The sequence below is a fragment of the Babylonia areolata genome, chromosome 2 (assembly GCF_041734735.1).
Source record: "Babylonia areolata isolate BAREFJ2019XMU chromosome 2, ASM4173473v1, whole genome shotgun sequence".
Taxonomy (NCBI): domain Eukaryota; kingdom Metazoa; phylum Mollusca; class Gastropoda; order Neogastropoda; family Buccinidae; genus Babylonia; species Babylonia areolata.
The window spans coordinates 25,731,109-25,753,588 of NC_134877.1; the positions used below are offsets into that span (position 1 = coordinate 25,731,109).

The 22,480-nt window shown below is 40.9% G+C and overlaps 1 protein-coding gene across 12 annotated transcripts in view; it reads left to right on the forward strand.

The window, feature by feature from the left end:
• Positions 1 to 22,480, forward strand: part of LOC143299566 (uncharacterized) — a 142,855-nt gene that overhangs the window by 24,908 nt on the left and 95,467 nt on the right. Inside the window, exon 4 of one of the 12 annotated variants that reach the window (XM_076612911.1) lies at positions 19,008 to 21,148. The exons of the other annotated variants lie outside the window; for them this stretch is intronic. Within the exon in view, the coding sequence (XP_076469026.1) occupies positions 19,008 to 19,552 (545 nt within the window). The 3' untranslated portion in view covers positions 19,553 to 21,148. Of the gene's footprint in view, positions 1 to 19,007; positions 21,149 to 22,480 lie in introns of those variants that run through there. 12 annotated transcript variants of the gene reach the window in all.

Below are 22,480 nucleotides of genomic sequence, written 5' to 3' on the forward strand. Positions count from 1 at the left end.
TTTGGCAAAAACAGCAAGATAAGTTGTAATTTTTAGGTTGAACTATGCACTGGTGCAAAAAAAGCGATTTACCCCAGATGGACCCTCAGCACTGTTTTTGTCTGAAGCGCAGTTGAATGCAGGGTGAGGTAGCACAGTTGAATGCAGCGTGAGTTATCTATCATTTTGTGGGAGACGGTCACAGATGTTATTTTTATGGTGAGACAGATAGTTAGATGCAGTGTGTTCTTTTAAATCTTGACACAGTTTATCAGTTCATAAAGCGGTTGTTTGATGCTTAGTTTCTCTCTCTGTGTGTCTCTCTCGCATACACACTCACGCACACACTCGCGCACACATGCACACACACACACACGCACGCACGCATACACATTGTATCTCTTTCTGTCTCTCACTCTCTCTCAATCTCTCTTTTGCATATACTCATAAAACATTGTGTATGCGTAATGAGTGTACAGACACATAAAATGCAAATAGTGGATGTACCTTTATAGGCACACTTGTAAATACAGGGACAGATCTGAAATATACTTAGAATTCCTTTTTATAATGTTTAATAAAGGAGTCTATCATCAGTTTATGATAATGCATTTTTAGAAATGGACAAGTTCATTTTATACTTCTTTGAAAAGAAAAATCATGTGAATTTTTACAGTGCTCCTTTCTTAGTGCTTGTATGTGTACATTGGAGGGAGGAAGGGAGAGCTGGAAAGAGAGATATAAACTGAGAGAAACTTTATAACAACAAAAGTAATTACAGGGTGTTGGTATTAAAACTGTGCAGTATTGCTTCTTAAGTAATTGCTGTAATTGTAAAGTGTTGTAATGTGAACAGTATTAAGCTATTGCCATGTAAATATGGACTCTGCATTTTTGTGTCAGAGGGTTTGTTTTTTTTTTCAAATGTTAAATTTGCTGTATGTTCTGCTTAAGAGTTTAGCTTTTTTTTTTCTTTTTTTTTCTCCCCAGAAAATGACATTCATTTTAAAATGTCCATGTAATATTATTGTGGTCATCAGAAGGCACAGTAACACTAACATGGAGATGATTGCTGAGTGCAGATTACAAAAATTACTTTTTGAAAACAGACCTTGGTGGTTATAATGACTGTGTGTGTGTGTGTGTGTGTGTGTGTGAAAAATGTGTGTGTGGTGTGCATTTTGATGGTTGTGCGTGACTTGTTCATGAAGAGGGAGAATATGCTTTCTGTTACTTACATGAAAAGTATGGGAGAAGAGTGTGTGTTCTTTTGAGGTGTTTTGGGGGGACTTGCATGAAGAGGAAGAGCATGATTGTTAAAAAGAAAACTTTGAACATTAGTCACAAAGCCTGTTTTGATGACAGGTAATACATTGATTTTCGAGACGGAACACTTTGAATTATCTTCTGCATTGGTCTTGGTCATCAGATTAAAAAAACAAAAAAGGTTGGAGCACAGAAGCAGTTTTTCTTTTCTGAAACGGAATTTGAATGAAATTGGGGTCAAATCTGGTAACCTGGTACTGTTTTGTGAATCTTATGACAGCGGATACATTTTCTGTTTCCCAGTTAAACAAGGCAGGAATTTACTGAGACTTTCTGTAGTCCAGTTTAATCAGTTTGGAATTATAGCTTTTGCTTTCAAGATGGTGTTTCAGAACTACTCTTCTAATCTGTCTGAACCAAACCCAATCGGAAGTCATCAGCAAGGACATACAGCAGCGCCTTTCCATTGTTACAGGAACAGAGTGGAAGTGCAAGGTGTGTGGATTGAGCTACAAAACGCAGTGGGGTTTGACAATACACATGGGCAAGCAGCACTGTGACAATCCACGGTTCAGGTGTGACCTGTGTGGCCGGGGTTTTTCCATGAGGGATCACTACCAGGGTCACATGAATGTGCACTACAGGGTCAAGGCGTTTCGCTGTCCGGGTTGCCCCAAGGCCTTTGCTCACAAGACAAGTCTCCGAGCTCATATGAAGATCAGTCCATGTGGAAGACTGGCTGCTGCTTGTGATCAGTTATGATAAAATGGACACAACAGTAATTTATAGATGTGATTCCTCTCATAGTATTTCTGTGCTTGCTTAATTATAAAGGGAAGAGCCTGGGTCTGAGAGGAAAGAAAGAAAGCTTGTGAAACGTCCCTCAGTGGAAGTAGTCCCTCAGTGGAAGTAGACTTTGGATCTGTAAATTAGAGATGATATAGCTGTTGACAAATTGGTCATAATATTTTGAGGCAGTCTCCATTCATTTGGATAAGGGCATACAGGCCTGCATTTTTTTTTGTTCCCAGTGGTTTGTGCCTCTACAAGTAATTTGAACATTCACACTTTTATGGTACAGATACAGATGATGCAAATTGCAATTATGCATGACATATATTTCTGAAATAAGCTTATTTATCTAAACCACATGATGTACTTTGATAGCACTTTAGAACAGCATGAGCCATGGAAGGAAAGTGGCCCTGATATATTTCTCATGTGTTTTGCAGATATTTTAACAGCTGCACATTGTCAACAACATAAGCAGTTCAAGTCTTCTTTTTTTTTCATGTGTCTTGCTCTTACGACAGTGGGGGTACTTTGTTTCTCAGCTTGATCAGACTGTTGGAATAGGCGTTTTCCTCTACTTTTTTCATCCACATAAAGGGGACATACAGCGGCGCCTTTCCATTGTTACAGGAACAGAGTGGAAGTGCAAGGTGTGTGGATTGAGCTACAAAACGCAGTGGGGGTTGACAGTACACATGGGCAAGCAGCACTGTGACAATCCCCGGTTCAGGTGTGACCTGTGTGGCCGGGGTTTTTCCATGAGGGATCACTTCTATGGACACATGATGAATGTGCACTACAGGGTCAAGGCTTTTCGCTGCCCGCACTGTCCCAAGGCTTTTGCTCATAGGACGAGTCTGCGAAATCATTTGAAGATCTCTGCATGTGGAACGAAGACAGGCAGCTCGTGATCAGCTGTGAATGAATTTAACCAAAGAGAGTATCTGGAAACTGACGGTGTGAAGTGTGTTTGTGCGGTAGAGAAGAAAGTGGGGTTGGGGGTAACTGGGGATTTTTTTAATTTTTTTTAAGGGAGACGGCCATTTACGTGTCTGAGGTGAGGAGAGTTTTGCCCCCTGTGAACTTGTTAGTCATCTCATCATTGGATGTGAATATTCCCCAGTGGCAAGTCACTTGATTCAGAGATACCAGTCATAGTTATGAGAAAAAATTACAGTCCAGTGACTTTCCAAAGCTGCCTGTGAACGGTGCTGAATAAGAAGAAAAAAAGACAAATAAATATATAGTCTATTAATGAACCTACGAAATATAATACAAATGAATAAATGAACCTAAGTAATATATCCATGCACATTGTGCTTGTGGATTCAAAAGGGTGGAAGTGTCACATTTTCAACACAAGTTGGCTCAGCTGTGTCTTTTTCAAGTGGTATCATGCAAATGAGCACTCATGCAGGAGAAGTAACTTTAAGTTAAAGTTGCATCTTCAGATATATGTTACCCACGACTAGTTGACCAAATTAACTTTTAGAATAATGTATGGTATTTTAGCTAGCTATGTCTGTCAAAAACATCAGGGTGGTGGTGTTCTCTAGTCTTGTGAAGTGACTTGGCAGCATTGCAGGGTCTCCTCACATTCGTGGTCTAATGGCAGCCAAGCATTGATGAAACTTGCCCACTGGGGGCTTCAGTTGCTCACAGTGAGACTGTTTACACTTGAAGATTTTTCTGGGCTGCGCTGGGCTTTGATCCAGGACAGAGCGGCTTTGATCCAGGACAGAGCGTTTACACTTGCTGGACCTGGCTTCAAATGTGCCGCACTTAGCTCTGCTCCTTTGGTGAGCCGAGCACCCCCTTGACAGGGCCACTGCATTCCTGAAATCCCTGCCCTCGTCTTGTTTATAAGCAAACATCTCAGTGGCACTGCATGTTTCCTGCCTTTCCGCCCTCCCTTTTCTGTAGGTTGGAAGTTTCATATGAGTAGTGATTAATTTTTGCTGGATTATTCTCTCCAGTAAGAGAAATTGAGTGCAGAAAATAATCCATGTTGTGTGTGGACCACAGAAAGAACAAAACTTCAGATCCGAGTTTGGTTTGAAGACCACATTCAAGAATGATTAAACAAATGGAAATATTTTTATCTTTGCCTGTGTGTATCAGGAATATGTACCTACATGTGGTTTGTGTGTGTGTGTGTGTGTGTGTGTGTAAGGTAGAGAGAGGGAGGAGGGGGGGTTAGAATGATGGTACCCCCAAAAGCGGAGTATGGCTGCCTTCATGGTTGGGTAAAAATGGTCATACGTGTAAAAGCCCACCCGTGTACATATGAGTGAACGTGGGAGTTGCAGCCCACAAACTAAGAAGAAGAATGTTGGTGTGTGTGTGTGGGTGAGTGTATGATGATCTGATTAAGCACGACTGTTGCTAGCACTGGTGTAAATGAATGGTTTTTCTATTTAATAATGTTTGATTATTCTGGTTTCTGCACTGGAAAATACTTAAGGCCTCCATTAGTCTTCCACTTCCATTTTGTTTACGGCATGCAAACCTGAAATTTAATAGCGATGTCATGATGCATTTCTAGCATTCCTGAAAGGCTGATCTGGGTGTCTGTTGGGAGTTTGATGAGGTTTATAATTCGTAGCGTAAATGCATCCACTTGCACTGTGAGATCATGGCCAGCAAAACACCCACCATGGGCTGTTGTGGAAACGGCCTCAGTGTGACAGTATGAGCCTGGATTTGGCTTTGTGTGTGTGGTACAGTATCTGGGACGTGCATTGTGAAGAATAATGCCACTGACGTGGCTGAAATGAAAAATTCTCAAACTTGTGGTTGTATCCACATGGACGTACAGTCGCACACACACACAACTCACAGACTAATAGAGTAGACCTTGCGCCAGTTTGACATGGAAAAGGATACCAGTCATATGAGGTATGTGAAGGAACTCGCCCCACATCCACACTCATGGACACACGCATGCATGCACACAAAGAGAGATGGAGAGAGAGAGAGATTTCAGCTGGCTTGGCCATTTCCATTCCACATATTTGTTTGGTGTCATATACTGTACCATGTCAAACTGTCTGTCTGCTCTCTTGGCCAAAATTTCGTGGCAACTCGGTGATAAGAAGTCTTGCTAATAGTCCATTGTCTGCTTGCCAATAAAACGTCATTGTAATATAATAACTTACGGGTTTATTCAGTGTTTTTCGGAAGCACCATGTAAAACGGAATGAATGAAATCAGATGTTTGATTTTTGAAATCTTACTTCTGAAAACATTCTTATTTTGATTAAAACTATACAAAATGAATCAAATTATCAAATAAGAGGACAGTCCTGCTCTTTGGAACACAATTCTGAAACAAAACCATTTTAGTGTTTGTTTTTTTCCACAGTGTCCGTGTAGTTTGGTAAGAGATATTGCTGATTGTGCTGTTGTCTTTTGTAGAAATACATTATTTTCTCATAGCATTGAAAATGTTGAGACTTTTGTTGACAAGACTTTCTCTGTCTCTCAATCTATTTTGTTGAAAGAATCTGTTGCAGTTGTGTGTGTGTCTGTGTGTGTGTCTGTGTGCACATACTATACCCACATGCATCCTTTTCAAAGCTAAAGGTAGGATTTGAGAGGAAGTGGTGATAAACTTTCTCTGCAGGTAATTTTGTATGTCCCACAACTGTCTCTATTCCTATTGTAATGTTATGTAGATAGCAATGTTTCTACTTTCAAATGTTTTTTAGCTGAATTGAAAGAAATTAATATTTTTGCAACTGAAAAAGAAGAAAAAAAATTAGTCATCTACCACATTCCCACACAGACCCAAGTACTGTGTTGGCATCATTTATTTTTTATCTCTGCACACAGTTGGAAAATGTTTGCACACTAACTGATTCATGGGAGGGACTTATCTGGATGGAGCCGGATTTCCGGAATCTAATTTTTGCTTTTTTTGTTTATTTATTTATTTATTTTTTTATAAGTCTTTATTTTGGTTTGTGTGAGGTTCATCTCACTTGGTTAATCTGTGATAACTCGAGTTCATCTCACTAGTGGCTAGTTGTAAAAAGTGCAGGAAAGAAAGAACATGAATGGCACATCCCTGCCATCTAAATGGTGAGTAGTAAGTATTCTCATGACATTTTTTGGTCCAGGAATTTTTAGACAGGGGGCATTGCCCTCTGGACCTCCAGTGGGGGCCTACTGTGGCCCCCAGGTTCCTGCTTTTCAGGATTCAAACATTCTTCCAGTCCCGCCCATGCTGATTGTTCATTTGTCACTGGCTCACAGGAATAAGATGAAAAAGAAACAAAAGAACACAAAATAACAAAAACAAATAGGAACATTTTGAAGTGGAGAAAAAATTTCAGAACACAGACAAAAAAAGAACAGGGACAAGGGAGGGGATGAAAAAAAAACAGGAAACGGGTGTGTTGCACTATCTGTCTGTCTGAAATGTGCAGTGTCTTTCATGTATATGTAAATGGCCACAACCCAGAATATTTGGATGCATTTGAATCCTAAAACTGAATCCATGAGCCGGTTATCTCATTGGTCTTCCAGGTTGGCAAATCAGGTCAGTGGACTATGCATCTTCATCCTTTAATTTTTGTCTACTTTTGTTTCACCTTTTTGTATGAACATAGGAAAGAAACAACAACAGGTTATTTTATTTTATTTAGAAATTGTGCTATTTGACAGAAAATCAAGATTCTCAGGTGACGTCTTTGAAACAGAACAGAAAGGACTGAAATACACTTACCAACTTTTCAGTAATGTTGTAGAAGTGGATCTTGATTAGGAAGTTATAATATTGCAAAATTAAAGTGTTTCCAGTGACTTTAGAAATAGAATGATATACTGGTGCAGTTTGTGTGCGGCTGCACCAAGAGTAGCAAATACTGATGGCTGTGTTGAGAAGAAGAACTGTCTTTTTGCCCACAACAGGCGTTTCTTTTGGACTTCAGTCAAGTTGGATCCACCCTGCATCACCGTTCGACTTGCTCTTCCCAGTCCGCTCTCGACTTCAGTCAGACTCAGAGCAGAAAGCTGTGTGGTTAGCTGCTCCGGTCCAAGGAGAGGCTGGGAAAAACCTGGTTTGCAAGTTTTGTAACGCCCAGTACAAAGGTGTTGGGTCGCTGAAACGTCATGTACGCCAGTCCCACATGAATCAGCCAGTGTTTCGGTGTGGGATTTGTGGATCGGGGTTCATGTACAAGGATCACTATGTGGGGCACATGAACAAGCACAACAACACTGCTACATTCCAGTGCACCAAGTGCCCCAAGAAGTTCATTTATAAGGGAGATATGTACAAGCATCGGAAGCAGTGTAAAGGTCCCCCACCTGCGGGCGACTCTGATGCTGCAAATGAGAACAACTGATATACCCACTGGGCACAGAATAGTAAGCGTCGTGTAGACGTTGTGGTGGTTAGTTGAAGAAAAGAGTTGAAAATGGACAAAAACTTAATCACTCAGGAATTGTTTTTGGAATGAAGGGTATATAATAATTAGTATTCATGTATGTTGTATGTGATGAGTGTGTGTAGTTTGCTTTGTGGGGGGAAAGTGAATGAATGTATTTGCAAGATGAAATCCTCTCTCCTTTTTTGTAATCTTTAAAAGCTGCCTTTACATCAAAATAATTATGTCAGTCATTGATGCATCATTTGATGCTGAAAAAACAAAACCACCTCTGTAAAATTTGAGCCAGGGAAAAAAAAGAAAAACAAAGGGTGGGGTTAGGCATAGAAAAGGAAGTACTAACATGCAAATTAACACAAAAGGCTGAATATGAAAAAAAGAAAAACAAAGGGTGGGGTTAGGCATAGAAAAGGAAGTACTAACATGCAAATTAACACAAAAGGCTGAATATGAAAACAAGCAACCATACTCATGTTGAGTCTTCTGTTTAACCATATTATATGCATACATATTCAGGGAATGCATGATTCTTAACATTGGTTTTATTTGTGTGTGTGTGTGTGTTTTTTTCCAGATGTTTGCTTGTCATCAGTGCGAAACCTAATTTTGAAATTCAGTTAGGTTTGTAGCATATAGAAAGCAAAATACATAATTGATGCCATTGAAAGAAAAAAAAAATTGTGATCAGTTTAACTTTAAGGCGTATATGAATGATGTCATGAAAAGATTTTTCTTTTTGTTTGTTTGTTGGAAATATTGTCAAGACAGGAGCATATTTAAAAAAAAAATTGCAATGCTCTTAACACTGTCAGGAATCTATCATCAACTCAGAATAACTTTGTGGATCAAGCCAGAATTGTCCATTGCAGTTTTGCATATATTACTATTACTTCAGTTTAAACACTGGACAAAATTGTATGATTCCACAACAAATATGAGAGTCCTTTTCTTCCTCCATACACTGACAGTCTAGGGAAGAATTACTGATTTTACAAAACTTGAAATATTAGCTTTTTATTCAGAACATTTTGATTGAAACAATTTAAAGTATACCTGGATGTCTTATATATTTCCTTATAAAACTGGTAGTTCAATTTTTGTTTCCATTTTAATGTGTCAGGTGATTCTTTGATGTATAATAATCAGTCGTGTCCTACTATGACTATCCGAACAGCAGAGGAGGCAACTGCAGTCCCACTATCTGGGCTATAATTTGGTTATAGTGGAGAGTGTCTTGCCCAAGTTACTCTCTCGGCCAAGAGGGTTTTGGAACAGTCAGCGTTAGGATGGTTCCCAAAGGCCAACTGGCCCCCAAGGCTGTATCACTAAGAACCAGTGCAATTTTGCCTCCTAGTTATTGGGAAAGTCCTTAAAAAAAGACTAGGGTAAGCTGAAAATGGTTTCCCATTGCAATAGATAAATCATTGATAATACAGCTCTAACTCTGCTGTTGTCCCAAATCAGATATTGTAAATTTTTCCTTATTTTTCTGAATACGATAGAATTATCTCACCAGATGCATTCTTCTCTTGTTCTTTATTCAGTTAATGCTGTTCATAGTTTATGACATTCAGTTATTGTCATTGTTTTCATAGTTTGATTCCTTTGATTTATCATATTATACCTTTCTGTTGAAAATTATTGCTTCTTGTCTGTGGATCTTGTAAAAGTTGATAAAATTCCTTCAAGTAATGCCAATGACATTTCAATTTTTGTATGTTGTCCTTATACATCAGTTTCTGAAATCGTTAATTGGATAATACATGAAACCGAAATGATTTTTCTGTTCAGTAAGTTGTGTTCAGTATTTCAAGTTGCCAAATACATTTTGATCAAAATGTTTTACTCATTCTGTGTCTGGATATTATGCTTTATGTTTTAAATCAGAGGTGTCCTTTTTGCGTAATTCTATCTTAATCTTGTTACTCTTTTCAGTTATGATTTAGGATTCAGAAACTGAAGTAAAATTTATCTTTTTTTCAGCCTTGTTCAAGGCTTAAATTTAGGGCTACTACGTGTATACGTATGTTTCAGTCTGTCAGGTTTATTACTGAGTATATAACTATGATATGTACATATATGTTATTAGTTGTTTGCATCTTCCCTCATTTTATCTTTTTGTTTTTGGTTAGAAAATGTTAATACCTTCTTTTTTTTTTCTAAGTGCATGAACTTTGAGTTTGAAGGACTGGTATCTTATGGTTTGTATGTCAGATTTTGTTTGGAAGTAAAAATAAACACCCCACAAGTTTTAATCAACTGGTTTGTCTCATTTGTATGTAATTAATGTTTGTGATTTGTGTTATCATTTCAGTATTAACATATCAACAGATTAAAAAAAAAGTTTTTTAAACATATAAAAAAATTGCAGTGACCTTTCACATCCAACTGTCATGACCTTGGTTTCAATTTCCCCTCCATTTTGGTGCATGGATGGCTGCTGATTCTATAAATCTTACAATTGGGAAAAGTCTGAAAAAAACCCAAAACAACACCTATGGTTTGTAGAATAAGATTCTCTTTGTTAAGAAGTGTCAACATTTCAGACCCTAGGTTCTTCTTCAGGATTTACAACAGACCCTGAATAAGAACCAGTGGTCTAAGGTTCTTTTTCAGGGACATAGGTTGGTAAGAAGTGTCAATGTTTCAAGTCTTATGTTCTTATCTATGGACTGTGACAAGTCCCTGAAGAAGAACATACAGTTTGGAAAATTGGCACTTCTTATGGTTTGAATTGTTGATCTTCTTACCCAAGCGAGTGTTATTTTTTTAACGCACTGTTGTTAGTGTGTTCAGTGTCAGCAGGTTCATGGGCATAGTCTTTGGAGGGGTGTCTCCGTTATCTCTGGAGAGGTGTCTGGACGTCTCGATTCTTGGGGAGGGCACTCCTTGCTCAATCCCACAGAAAGCTCTCTGTATAGTCCTGTATTAGTAAGAACAGACACTGATAAGAAACCACAGGAAGTGACAGGTGGTAGTGCAGGGTCTTCTGTACTTGGGGTCCTCATGGTGTTCTATCATTGTTAGTTGCCTGTGGATTATTGGCATTGGGAGTGCGACAAAATGAACCTGGGTATGGCTGTGTGTATGTGGGGTGTGGTTGTGGTTGGTGGAATAGGGGCTGGATGATGAGATAATAGAAAACCACTCTGAAGCAGTGGAAGATGAAGAACCCCCCCCCCCCCCCCCAAAAAAAAAAAAAAATGAACAGAAATGGTTTTGAAGTGCATCACCATACCAAGAAACGCAGGTAGAAATGGTTTTGAAGTGCACTACCATCCCAAATAAGTCATTGCTTGATTATTTCTTGTTATTCAAAGCAGTACGTTAAAGATCCTCTAATCTTTGTCCATATTCTGTAGGTTACAGAATCGTGTTTAGCATGCTGTTTCGCACTAGTCCTCCACACCCATCATCACCACACCCCGCATCCAGTAGAAGGCAAAGTACAGAAATGAATGACCTTGAGACAAACCATGAATTCAGGAGAACAGCACAGCTAAAATAGGGGGGGAATATGTTTCTGTGTCTAAGTCTGTTTGTATATCTGTGCCTGTTAGTGTCTGTATGTGTGTCTGTGTGTGTAGCTTTACCCGATCCCTCTTGTTAATTTTTCTCCTCCTCCAAATACCTCCACTGTGGAACCTGCTTCAAGAAAGACCAAGATGACAGACAGTTTGGCATCACATCTGTGTAAATGTAATATTTGGGTCTCACAGCTTGTTCATTCTCTCTGTCTCTCTCTCTCTCTTGCTTTCTCTCTCTGCACCTCTCTCTCTCCCCTCTCTTGAAAACATGTATGCATGCAAGCTCTTGTGCACGCACACGCGTGCACACACACACACACGCGCACACATACGCACACACTTTGGCATGAAGGAAATAAACCAACAGTTGTGGGATGCTGTTAAACTGCTGATGTTGAGAGAACCTTTGGTCGTTTCTAGCATGTCTGTTCTTGCTGTCAACAGTAGGTGGTCGTTTTACACCAGAAACTTCTGCTTTCATAAGATCATCTCTGGAACAACTCACGAGTGATAAATTCTCATGAATGACGAATTCTCTTAAGCCAGTAAGATCAGTTGGTATGCTGAAATGTGTTAACTTGAATAGACTGATATGTTAGTCTCAGATGATCATGGAAAAAAGTTTTGCTGTTTTTTTTTTATGTAATGAAATGTCACACATGCACACATAGATGAACATAATGCATATGCATGCATACACAGACACACACACACTCACACCCACACTCACACACACACACACACACACATACACACACACAATTTTCCAAACACACACACACACACACATTTCTCGTTTACACACATGCATGCATACACACAGACAGATGCACAGACTCATACAGACACAGACACACACACACACACTCACACTCACACTCACACAGAACATACCCCTGGCCGGGGAGTCTCCAATCATCGTCTGGTCTGGTTCTGATTCCAGATGATTACCAGTGGCACTCAGCAAGTCAGCAGGGAGAAGCGTCGTCAGGACTCCTTCCCTCTGACTTTAGACCCCAACCCCGTAGGCTAAAATGGTTCTGCCAGTCGTGTCACAAAAGCTACTATCACCCCCATGCCTTGAAGCGCCATATCAGGCAGTGCCACACTGACGATCCCACATTCCGCTGCGGTGTGTGTGGGAAGGGGGTGATGGACAAACAACACTTGGCCAAGCACATGAACACTCACATGAACACTGACAGGTCCTGACAGTCACACCTAAAATAGGGTGCATTTTGCGTTTGAAGTAACTGGCCAACAAGGTTCTTTGTTGCTGCCCAACATGCCAGAGAGCAAAATAGGCAGTAAGTAAGTAAGTGGGTAAAACCAAGACGATGCCAGCTGTCCTATGTGTGTGTGAATATCAAAGGCTTTTACCATTGCTGCCGTCACCTCAGGGAAGAAGGACATTTGTTTTTGACGACTTCCAAGAGCTTGGTGAACCACAGAAGTAGTGCACTGAATGAAAAGTGTGATGTTAAGTATGTTGAGGATGATCTCTGTCTCCATCATGTGTGGTGGTTTTACCTGACAGTGGCAGTCTGGTAACAGTGCCACTCGTAAATATTGAAAGTTTGCTATCATTTTGACTGATTAACGTCTCTTAAACACGCATGCATGCAAACATGGGCAGTCAGTCACCACTGTCTCCACAAACGCAACCATCCCTTCTGTCCCAAACATACTCAGACATGTCCACATACATCTTTCTGGGAATCTGATCTGAGTGTTGGATTACTGGAGCAAACTCTTTACTTTGATGCTGTTTTTGCTCCGATTTATGACTGTCAGTGTACCTCTCTTTTTCTTCTCTTAAAAAAGGGAAAGCCCAAGTCCAGTCCATCACTGATGCTGAAGAAAAGTAAAACGGAAAAAAAGCTTATTTCCATGTGGTTGTGGAGGGGGTGTGTGGCTCCTGTGGATTTAATTCTTCACATCTTGCTGCTGTATGTGACTGTTTCATGCGGCTTGAAGATAAGTGTACACACAGACTCTTCCAGGTGGTGTGACAAGCTGATAGAGGCACTGAAAAGTTTCATGTTGTGATACAGTTGAGGTTGGACTGTCTCTCATAGCCCCCAACACATATTTATGATTTTAGGGCAGTATTTTTATACACAAGATACCATGACTTTTTTGTTGTGTGAGCTTCTATGCTCTTGCACTTGTTTAAACATAATGAAGAAATAATGAGAGTGAGTAACGTGTAAGGTGGGTGGAAAGGATGGTGTCAGGCTGCTAACACGGACCCTCTCTCATCTCCAGGGCCCAGTAGCAGCTCTCAGTCCTCTTTGACTGTGTACCCCAGGAGCCTGTCCCCTTCTCCGCCCCAGTGCCCCCAGTCCCAACACTACTCACACAGCAGCAGCAGCACAAACGAAGAACAGCAGCAGCAGACAATGAATGAGAAGTTGCAGGAGTTAACCCTGAGGGTGACAAATGTGGAGGAAGGTGGGTGCCTGTGGGTGTGCAAGGTGTGCCAGCGCTGGTTCCGGTCTGAGGCGGGCGTGAAGCGGCACGTGCTGAAGGTGCACATGGACTCGCCCAGGTACCGGTGCCAGGTGTGCGGTGTGGGCTGCATGACCCGGGAGCACTTCACGGGCCACATGAACATGCACTCCGGGGTCCAGAGCTACCAGTGCCCGCACTGTGAGCAGCGGTTCACCTTCCGTGGAGACATGTACCGGCACAGGAAGAAGTGCACTGGAAACTCCGCCCCAGAGACATCGCAGGAATAAATGAGTCTCGGTGATAGGAGGATTCTGATCCGCATAAGAAGAGGTGCTCTGGAAACTCCGTCCCAGAGATGTGATTGGAATAGTCTCAGTGATCTGAGGATTCTATCGGCATAAAAAGAAGTGCTCTGGAAACTTCATCCCAGAGACGTCACAGGAATAAACAAGTCTCCATGATATGAGGATTTTGATTGGCATTATAAGAGGTGCTCTGGAAATCTTGTCCCAAAGATTTGTAGGAATAGAGTCTCAGTGAAATGAGGATTCTGCATTAAAAAAGAAGCTTTGGAAACTCAGAGTCCCAGAGATGCCACAGGTGTAAAATGTATCCCCGTGATGTGAGGAGTCTGATCAGCTGTAGTGATGTTGTCATTTGGGATTTCTTGATACACTTGTCAGTGAATCTCTCACAGTGCATTTAGCACTGTGTATGTGCAGTGAAGGCGGAATTCGTGGCCAGTCTTCATTGTTTGGTGGTTTTCAGGCAGCAACACTGGACTTCACGACATTGATTATAATGCCTTTTAAAAAGTTTTTTTTGAACATTGGGATTTTTTAGTTTTATACCAGCAGTTTGTGACTTTTATAGTCTTGTGCATGAAACGCATTACTTCATCATTTAGCATCTGATGCAAGGCATTTTGTTTGAATGTGAGATTAATAGAAAGAAGACTTATAAAAAAACAAACAATTGAAAAATGGTTTGCGCTGTCAGTAGCAAGAGATACATAGGAAGTAATTTCTCCTGATGTGCCTGCATGACTGTTCTGTTGGTACTGTTTAGAAACACTTCAACAAAATCCATGGAAGTGGTAAATCTTTAAACTCATTATGTTCAATCATTGCCTGACGCAATTGATGAACGTTTTTTTTTGTAAATATTAATTCACTTAAGTGAAATGAATAATTAGTATTTCATCATGTTTCTTTTCCCTGCTGTTTTTTTAACATTGGTGCTTCTGTGTACAAACAGAAAATCACTGGTGATATGTCACAGAATATGTAGATATTGCACAAACTTTTGGATTAAGCATTTGTTAACTAAGATATCATTTATCAGGCAAGTCAGCAGTGCATTCACACAGAAGAGGAAACAGCTGAAAGGTCTATAATGTTTTTTAGTCATTGGCTTTGTGTTTCAAGGCTGGCGTGCATGCTGAATTGACTGTACACACCAGGTGCAGGGGTATGAGAACACACACTACAGTGATGCAAGCATACAGGAATGGGAACACAGGTGCATGCATGCGCAGATTCTAGTCTGTGTGCCGCCCTGCAACTAACTGAAGAAAATTGGAGTGCATGCATGGAATCTATGATTGTGGGGGTAAGCAACAGCAAAATTTGATCAACTGTTCGTACCCCAAGTAATAAAAAAAACAACAAAAAAAAACAGCAAAACAAACGTACTTCGTTCGGTCTCTGTCACTGTAAGAGTTTTCTAACTCTTGTTCCTGTCCGGACAGGCATTGGTGCCGACGTCTGGTCTGATGATGACAGGCAACAAAGCCGAGCTGAGCCACCCTCCTCTTTCGGGGGGAAAGCCACACAACTCGCAGCAGACCCTGTCAGTAGCGCCTGTCTGGCCTCCAATGCTAGGGCCCCGAACAGCTCTGCCGATGTTGGGGAGCAGGCTTTTGTCCAGAGGTTGGACACTGCCACCGGTGTGATGTGGAAGTGCAGTGTGTGTGGTTTGGCTGTCCGAACCTACAGCGGTTTGAAGCGGCATGTGCGGCACCGACACATAGACAGCCCTGCCTACCGGTGCCGGATCTGTGGCATGGGCTTTATGTGTCGCCCCCACTTCATTGGGCACATGGGGGCCCACTCAGGGGTGAAGAACTATCAGTGCTCCACCTGTTCCAGAAAGTATTTCTATCAAGGGGACCTGTCCAGGCACAAAAGAACATGTCATAAAAAGGTGGTAGACACATCTTCGGAGTGATTCCGTTCGGTGACTTGGTTGTCGGAAGACATAGGGTTATCATGAGAAACTTGGTTGGACGTAGCTTACAATATATTTTGAAATATTGATTGCCTTGGTATTTTTTGCTCTGTATAGTTTTTTCTTGCTTGTATTAGCTGTGTATTAAAATTGTTTTGTTTTTTTTCTTTTTTTTCTCGTTTCACTTTGTTTTGTAAAATTTGCTTGAATAATTTTTTTTTTTTTTGACTGAACAAGTATTGTTTTAAAAATTTAACTAAAGAGGAAAGCCAACACACACATGCAGGCACAAGCTCTCACACACATTCACACACTCGCACACACGAGGTGCCATCAATGGAAAAATAGATCAAGAGACATGAAACCAGTGATTAATGTTGTAGACATGCATCCGCTTTGTTACTCTTTGATGTCATGTGGATCTTTATTCTGGTAGGCGATGAGAAATAGTTATTTTGCTCACAATTTTGTGTGTGTTTTTTTGTTTTTTTTGTTTCACAGTCAGCAGTTCATCATAGCATTATGAACTGTGAGTAACATTTGTGCACATAACACTGCAGTCGTGACTCAGCAGTTATTTAGCTTCGTCAAAAAGGATGCTGTGGATGGTGCTCAGAAGTGTAGTTGTTGCCCAAGAAATTTTCTTACAGTTTCATTGATTGAATAAGGTATAGCTGGTTAGCAGATCAGATTCTTTCAAGGTTGTACAGATTCTTGATTTTTTTTAATTTTTATTTTTTAGATATACACTTTTTTTTTTAACACATGACCACACTGTTCAAGGTCAGGCTTGACACACACGTTCATGAGGCATTCCATGGTTTTTTTGTTTCTTTCCCAGTCCCATCCATACAGTGATATTGTACAGTTGTTAACAAAACCCCCCAGTCCTGGCATGACAACCTCATTAACACAACTTCTCGCTGGCTTTCCAGAGAACAAAAGGAACCCCACTGCCTCTCTGTCAAGCTGGCATCCGATACAGCCCTCAGTTCAACAGCATGGCCGTTATCGATCTTACCACACTGGCTCTACCCAGTCGGCCTTGCCCAGTGATGGACCATTCTCCACTGACCCTCTGGCCTTTGTGCAAGAAGCAGTGGGCGATGCGATGCCCATGGGCCAGCCCTTCTCTAATGACCTGACTCACTCTGACCTGACTAGTAGGGACCACCAGAAGCACTGTGTGCGCTTTCACTGCCACATCTGTGATCGTGACTTCACCTTCCGCGACCACTATCTGGGTCACATGAACAGTCACAACAAGGTCAAAGGCTTTCACTGCCCCTACTGCCCCAGAAAGTTCACCTATAAAGGGGACTTGTACAAGCATAGGAAGAAATGTCACGCTCTTCTCACTTCTAAATAGGCAGCAGACAAGTGGCTGGAAAAGCCATGAATCAGATTGTTGAGGTGTATGGTGTGTGTGTGTGTGCATGCATGCATGCTCTTTGGTGTTTTTTGTTTTTTTGTTTTAATCGAAAGTATCACAGATGGCTATCCTTTCATTGTCTATGTGCTCAAACACATGCATGTTTGTGTTGTTCAAGAGCGTTTCTTGAACCGTATACATTTGATGTTTACAGTGATTTTTGATTAAACATAAACTTTTAAATTCTTTCTCATATTAGTAAAAAATAAATTTAAAAAAAGGTATGAGGAAAACAAATTTCTTTAAGTGAGGTTCTTTTTTTTTATGATATTGGGCATGTCAGACAGGTGTAGTTTTGGTCACAAAGTTGTTTAACAGTGCCAGTGAAAACTAGTGCTCCACATTTTTTCCCCTGTTTTATGAAACAAACCCTTGTGAATCTGCTGTGTTCTCGGCTCAGAATGACATACAGTGGTTTTCACAGATTCTTCTTTGAACCTCTGCCCCAGTTATTCCCTGGTATTCAGTCAATATGTTGAAACAGCTGCACATATAAACATTTTTATTTGAGTCCTTGTACTCATTTGAGATCATCTGACGAGGACAGATTTTGATTTGTTGTCCGCATTATTTTTGGAAATGAAGATAAGGATCTGGGCAAGGATCACGTACACACATGCATTCACACTGTATGCAGACTGTGGAAAATGGTTTGGTTTGGATTCTATTTGTAGTGTAGTGTTGCTTCTTAGTATAGCATAAACTGTTATGTGTTTCGTCTAGTTGTTTACTGTTACTCTTCCTCCATATGCCAAATGGTGTGAAAGGAATTCATTCATTGTTCATGTGTGTGTGTGTGTGTGTGTGGTGTGTGTGTGGTGTTTCCTGCTTTTTAGTTTATGGAGTATATGAATAACTCGGCATACAAACAGCAATGGCAGCAAAATGGAAAGTGAATTGAACTTGACGTAGAACAGACATGTAATTGTTGAATCATGGTAATGTTCCCCTCTCCATCTTCCCCATTTATCAGAAGTTTTCCCACAACACGCATACACACAGAAAACATTTTGTGTCTTTAAAATAGTAAACTGAGACTTGTCAGAGAATAAACATACAGTATCTTTAACAAAGTAAATTGAGAGTACAAAAAATGTTTATCATCTGTTTCTTTATATTGCTCCGGTATGGGTTTTGTGTCTTTGTGTGTCCATGATGTTTTCATGTAGGTGATGATGACTTTAACCTTTCTTTGGATATTATCTGAAACTGAAAGAGATGATTTGTTTTGAGTCATAATCATGTTGTTTGTTAAAATTTGACTGCTCCTTTATGATCTTTACAGTTACACAGTGCATAATTTTGTTTACTTTTGATTCATACACAGTTTTTTTTATCCTATGTATTAGACTTAAAGTATAGGGTTCTTATTTCTTACACCATGTCCTGACACTCCCTCCACCCCCCTTTTATTTTCTCCTCGCATGTTTCTGAAAGGCTGAAGAAATTATGGTTGTGTGATATGATTTAGGAGTGGTCATGTTTGAGTGAGATTAGATACGCAGTACTTTTGAGTACAACCTTTTCGTGTAGCCCCAAATCTAGATGGACCTCCATAGCAGTATAGTCATCTTCATCATCATGATTCATTATCAAATATAGAAAAGGAATTTTTGTGTGTGTTTCTTATGCTGTCATTACCAGTTTCAGTTACTAGTCAGTAAGATACATATTCAAAATAATACAAGTTGAAATGAATAGTGTTGAGTTGCACAAATGATGCCCACATGTTTAAGAGAGGAGAGAGAGAAAAAAAAGGCTTGAAACTACCATGGTATTCCTCCTGTTTTTGTGTGGGGATGATAGTACTTAGTTACACAAATGATACCCAAGTGAATGGGAGAGAAAAAGAAAAAGAAGAAGAAGAAGAAAAGACAGGTTACCATGGCTTGACGATCATCGCATTACTCCTGTTCTTGTGTTGAATTTCTGTAGGTAGTCGCCCGGTCAGACCCTCCACCTTGCCTCAGCATTCTCCCAGTCCCCGAGTCAGGTCTCAAATTGAAGCTCGGCCCATGCCGCACATGCCGGTGCTGTGGGGTACCCTTGGAGACTGGGGTCAGGCGTCCCTGTCACAACACACCCAGCATGGTGGTGCTCAGGGTGTCGGTTCGGCACCGCTCGGTGCAGCCTCGGATGTGGGCAGGTCTGGCACCGCCGCCCCACCACTGTACAAGTGTCAGTGGTGCGACGCCGAGTTCATGACCTCCCACGGGTACAAGGGTCACGTTCGCAAGAACCACAGCAACGACCCCAACTTCCGGTGCAAAGTGTGCGGGAAGGGGTTCATGATGCGGGGTCACTATGTGGGCCACATGAACATGCACAACAACGTGAAGACCTTCCAGTGCCCCAGCCCCCTGTGCGGACGCCGCTTTGCCTACAAGAGCAGTCTGAACGCTCACCTCAAGTGCTGCAGCACACTGCGGCAGCAAGAACCTCAGCAGAGTGACACTCGGGATGGAGGAGGGGATGCCTGATTGTGCTGGTTTTTTATTTTTATTATTATTATTTTTTTTTTTTTTTTTAAATAGTTCCAACAGTTTTATCCTTTTTAGGGGGTGGGGAGTGGTGGAGGGAAGGGTCAGGGTGAATTTTCTCAAAAAGACACTGAAGATATTTTTTTTATTCATGAAATTATGCAACCCTTTCCTTAATTTTTCAATGACTTCATGAAAGACGATTTTTAGATCAGTAGTTCTGCTGGTAACCTTAGCAGATTTTGGGAAGAAGATATCAAAAATCAGTATGCACTGTTATGTCTGTCTGTTTTTGTTTGTGTTGTATGCCTGCTTTTCTGTTGTATCTTTTCTCTGCCTTCTTGTTAAACTTTTGTTCTCTTTCTTTGTTGTTCCCCCTTCCCTCACCCAACCATGACTGTGGATTCGCACACATTTTGATCATGCACTTGCGAGCAGAAAAATTAGCAAACTTGTGTCTTAGTGTTTTTGTTTGTGTTTGTGTTTGTGTATGTGCGCGCGCGCGCGCGCGTGTGTGTGTGTGTGTGTGTGTGTGTGTGTGACTTGATTTTTGCATGCTAACTAGAACATATAATTACTGGTTAATCAAAGTTCTTCAAAGGTACATGGTAGGTTATGTGTAACTAGGGTCAATATGACAACATGAATTGCCTCATGATGATAAAGTATTTCACTTTTCAGAATTAAAGTTCTGTCCCCACCCCCCCACCCCCACCCCATCCCCCCTTTCTCTCTCTCTCTCAAAGTTTTTCACTTTTCAGAATTAAAGTTCTGTCCTCTCCCTCTCTCTCTCTCTCTCTCCTTCCCCACCTGCCACCCCATAGTCCACTTATCATTTTTCATATTTTGACAATATCAGTGGTTGTGTTTGCAAATGTCCATTTTGACACACACACACACGCACGCACGCACACACGCACGCACGCACGCATATATATATATATATATATATATATATATATATTTCAAAGAGAATAACAATTCTGCAGATGATTTTTGGAAAGGTATTTCTGACGAGGTTCTTTTGGTTGAACTTTCACAGGCATTAGTTCGTAGCCCTATTTCTACATTCCTTCAGTGTACTTCAGAATTGTGTTAATGGTTTCTGATTATTGTTATGATTTTTGAATTGTTACTGTTAAATGTAATTGCATAGTTTTCTACTTTTTCTGTTAGCCTCTTCCGTCTTCCCTAGCCCCCTTGCTCCCCCCCCACCCCCACCCCCTCTTTTTTTTTTTTTTTTTAATCGTCTAATGTCACTGATAGTGAAAAGAGGTTAAACAAAAGAACGAACACACACACACACACACACACACACACACACACATTCATTTGAGGCTGTGGCCTTTACATGAATAAACAATATCCATTTCCTCTCTTTTGATGTATGTTGAGTTTGGAATGTACAATTGTGTTTGTTAATTTTGTTTCAGCTTTCTGATTGTTTGATTTGCCTTATACATTGGTTGAATGACTTATGTCGAGGCTTAAAGAGCAAGTTTTGTGCATTTATTTTGATTGAATGTGCTGAAATTTGGTTTGTAAAATTCCTGCCCAAATAAATCATTGTATCCGACAGTACAGTTTGCCTGAGTTGTTTTGTGTTGTTCGCAACTGATATACTTACATATCTTTAAAAAAATATACGCTATTATTATCCACAAATTCTCCATATTCTTCACCTGAAGAGGCCAGTCGGGTCTTTTGAATACTGTATGCCTTTCCATGTTTCTGCTTCTGTCTGTGACTGCTGTCTGTCCTTTCTCTCTTCCTCTCTTTCGCCTTGCTTGCATACACACACACATACATGAACAAGCATGCGCGCACGCATGTATGAATGCATGCACACCCATGCGCGCACACACACATTTACGCACACGAACTCCCACACGCATGTGCACACAGAAGACACAGATACACTCACAGACACACACACTGAGTTGATGGTGATTTGGTTGATCATGCTTCAACAGAGCTGAGCACTCGTGCTGCACTCCCAAACACCTAGTGCGTCCTATATGATACTTGTTCTTCTGCATTTGAGGGCTGCAACTCCCACGTTCACTCGAATGTACACGTTTGGGCTTTTACGTGTATGACCATTTTTACCCCGCCATGTAGGCAGCCATACTCTGCTTTCGGGGGTGTGCATGCTGGGTATGTTCTTGTTTCCATAACCCATCGAACGCTGACTTGGATTATGGGATCTTTAACGTGCGTATTTGATCTTCTGCTTGCATAAACACTAAGCAGGTCTGCACATATTGTTGACCTGGGAGATCGGAGAAATCTCCACCCTTGACCCACCAGGCGCTGTCACCGAGATTCGAACCCAGGACTCTTAAGATTGCAAGTCCAACACTTTAACCACTCGGCTATCGCGCCTGTCATTCTTTATGATACACAGGCTTAGCTGCAAAGATAAGCCATGAATGAAGTTTGTTCTTTTTTGCATTATATGTATGTATTGTATTTTCTTCCAGTTCTGATATCACTCGTCAGTGGCAGCCTTGGAAAGTCATAGATGCATGCACACACACACACACACACACACACAGAGTCACGTGCACACATGCACCCACACACATGCACACATACACGTACACGTACACACACACACACACACACACACAGAGTACCATTATGACCTCCAAACCTTGAAGCTCTGGTAATAGCTAATTGCATATTGAACATGTAGTACTTAATAAAAGAGAGGAAGGGAGGGGGGGGGGGGGGGGGGGGAGATCCGTTTTTTTTGTTTGATCAGGTGACAAAAATAATGAATTCTGTGTATGTTCAGATCAGCATAAGTAGATCATTCACACATTATCATGCATGCACCTATGTGCTTGCAAAGATACAACACTTATATAAACACACACACACACACACACACACACACACACACACACACATCAGCCAGTCTGT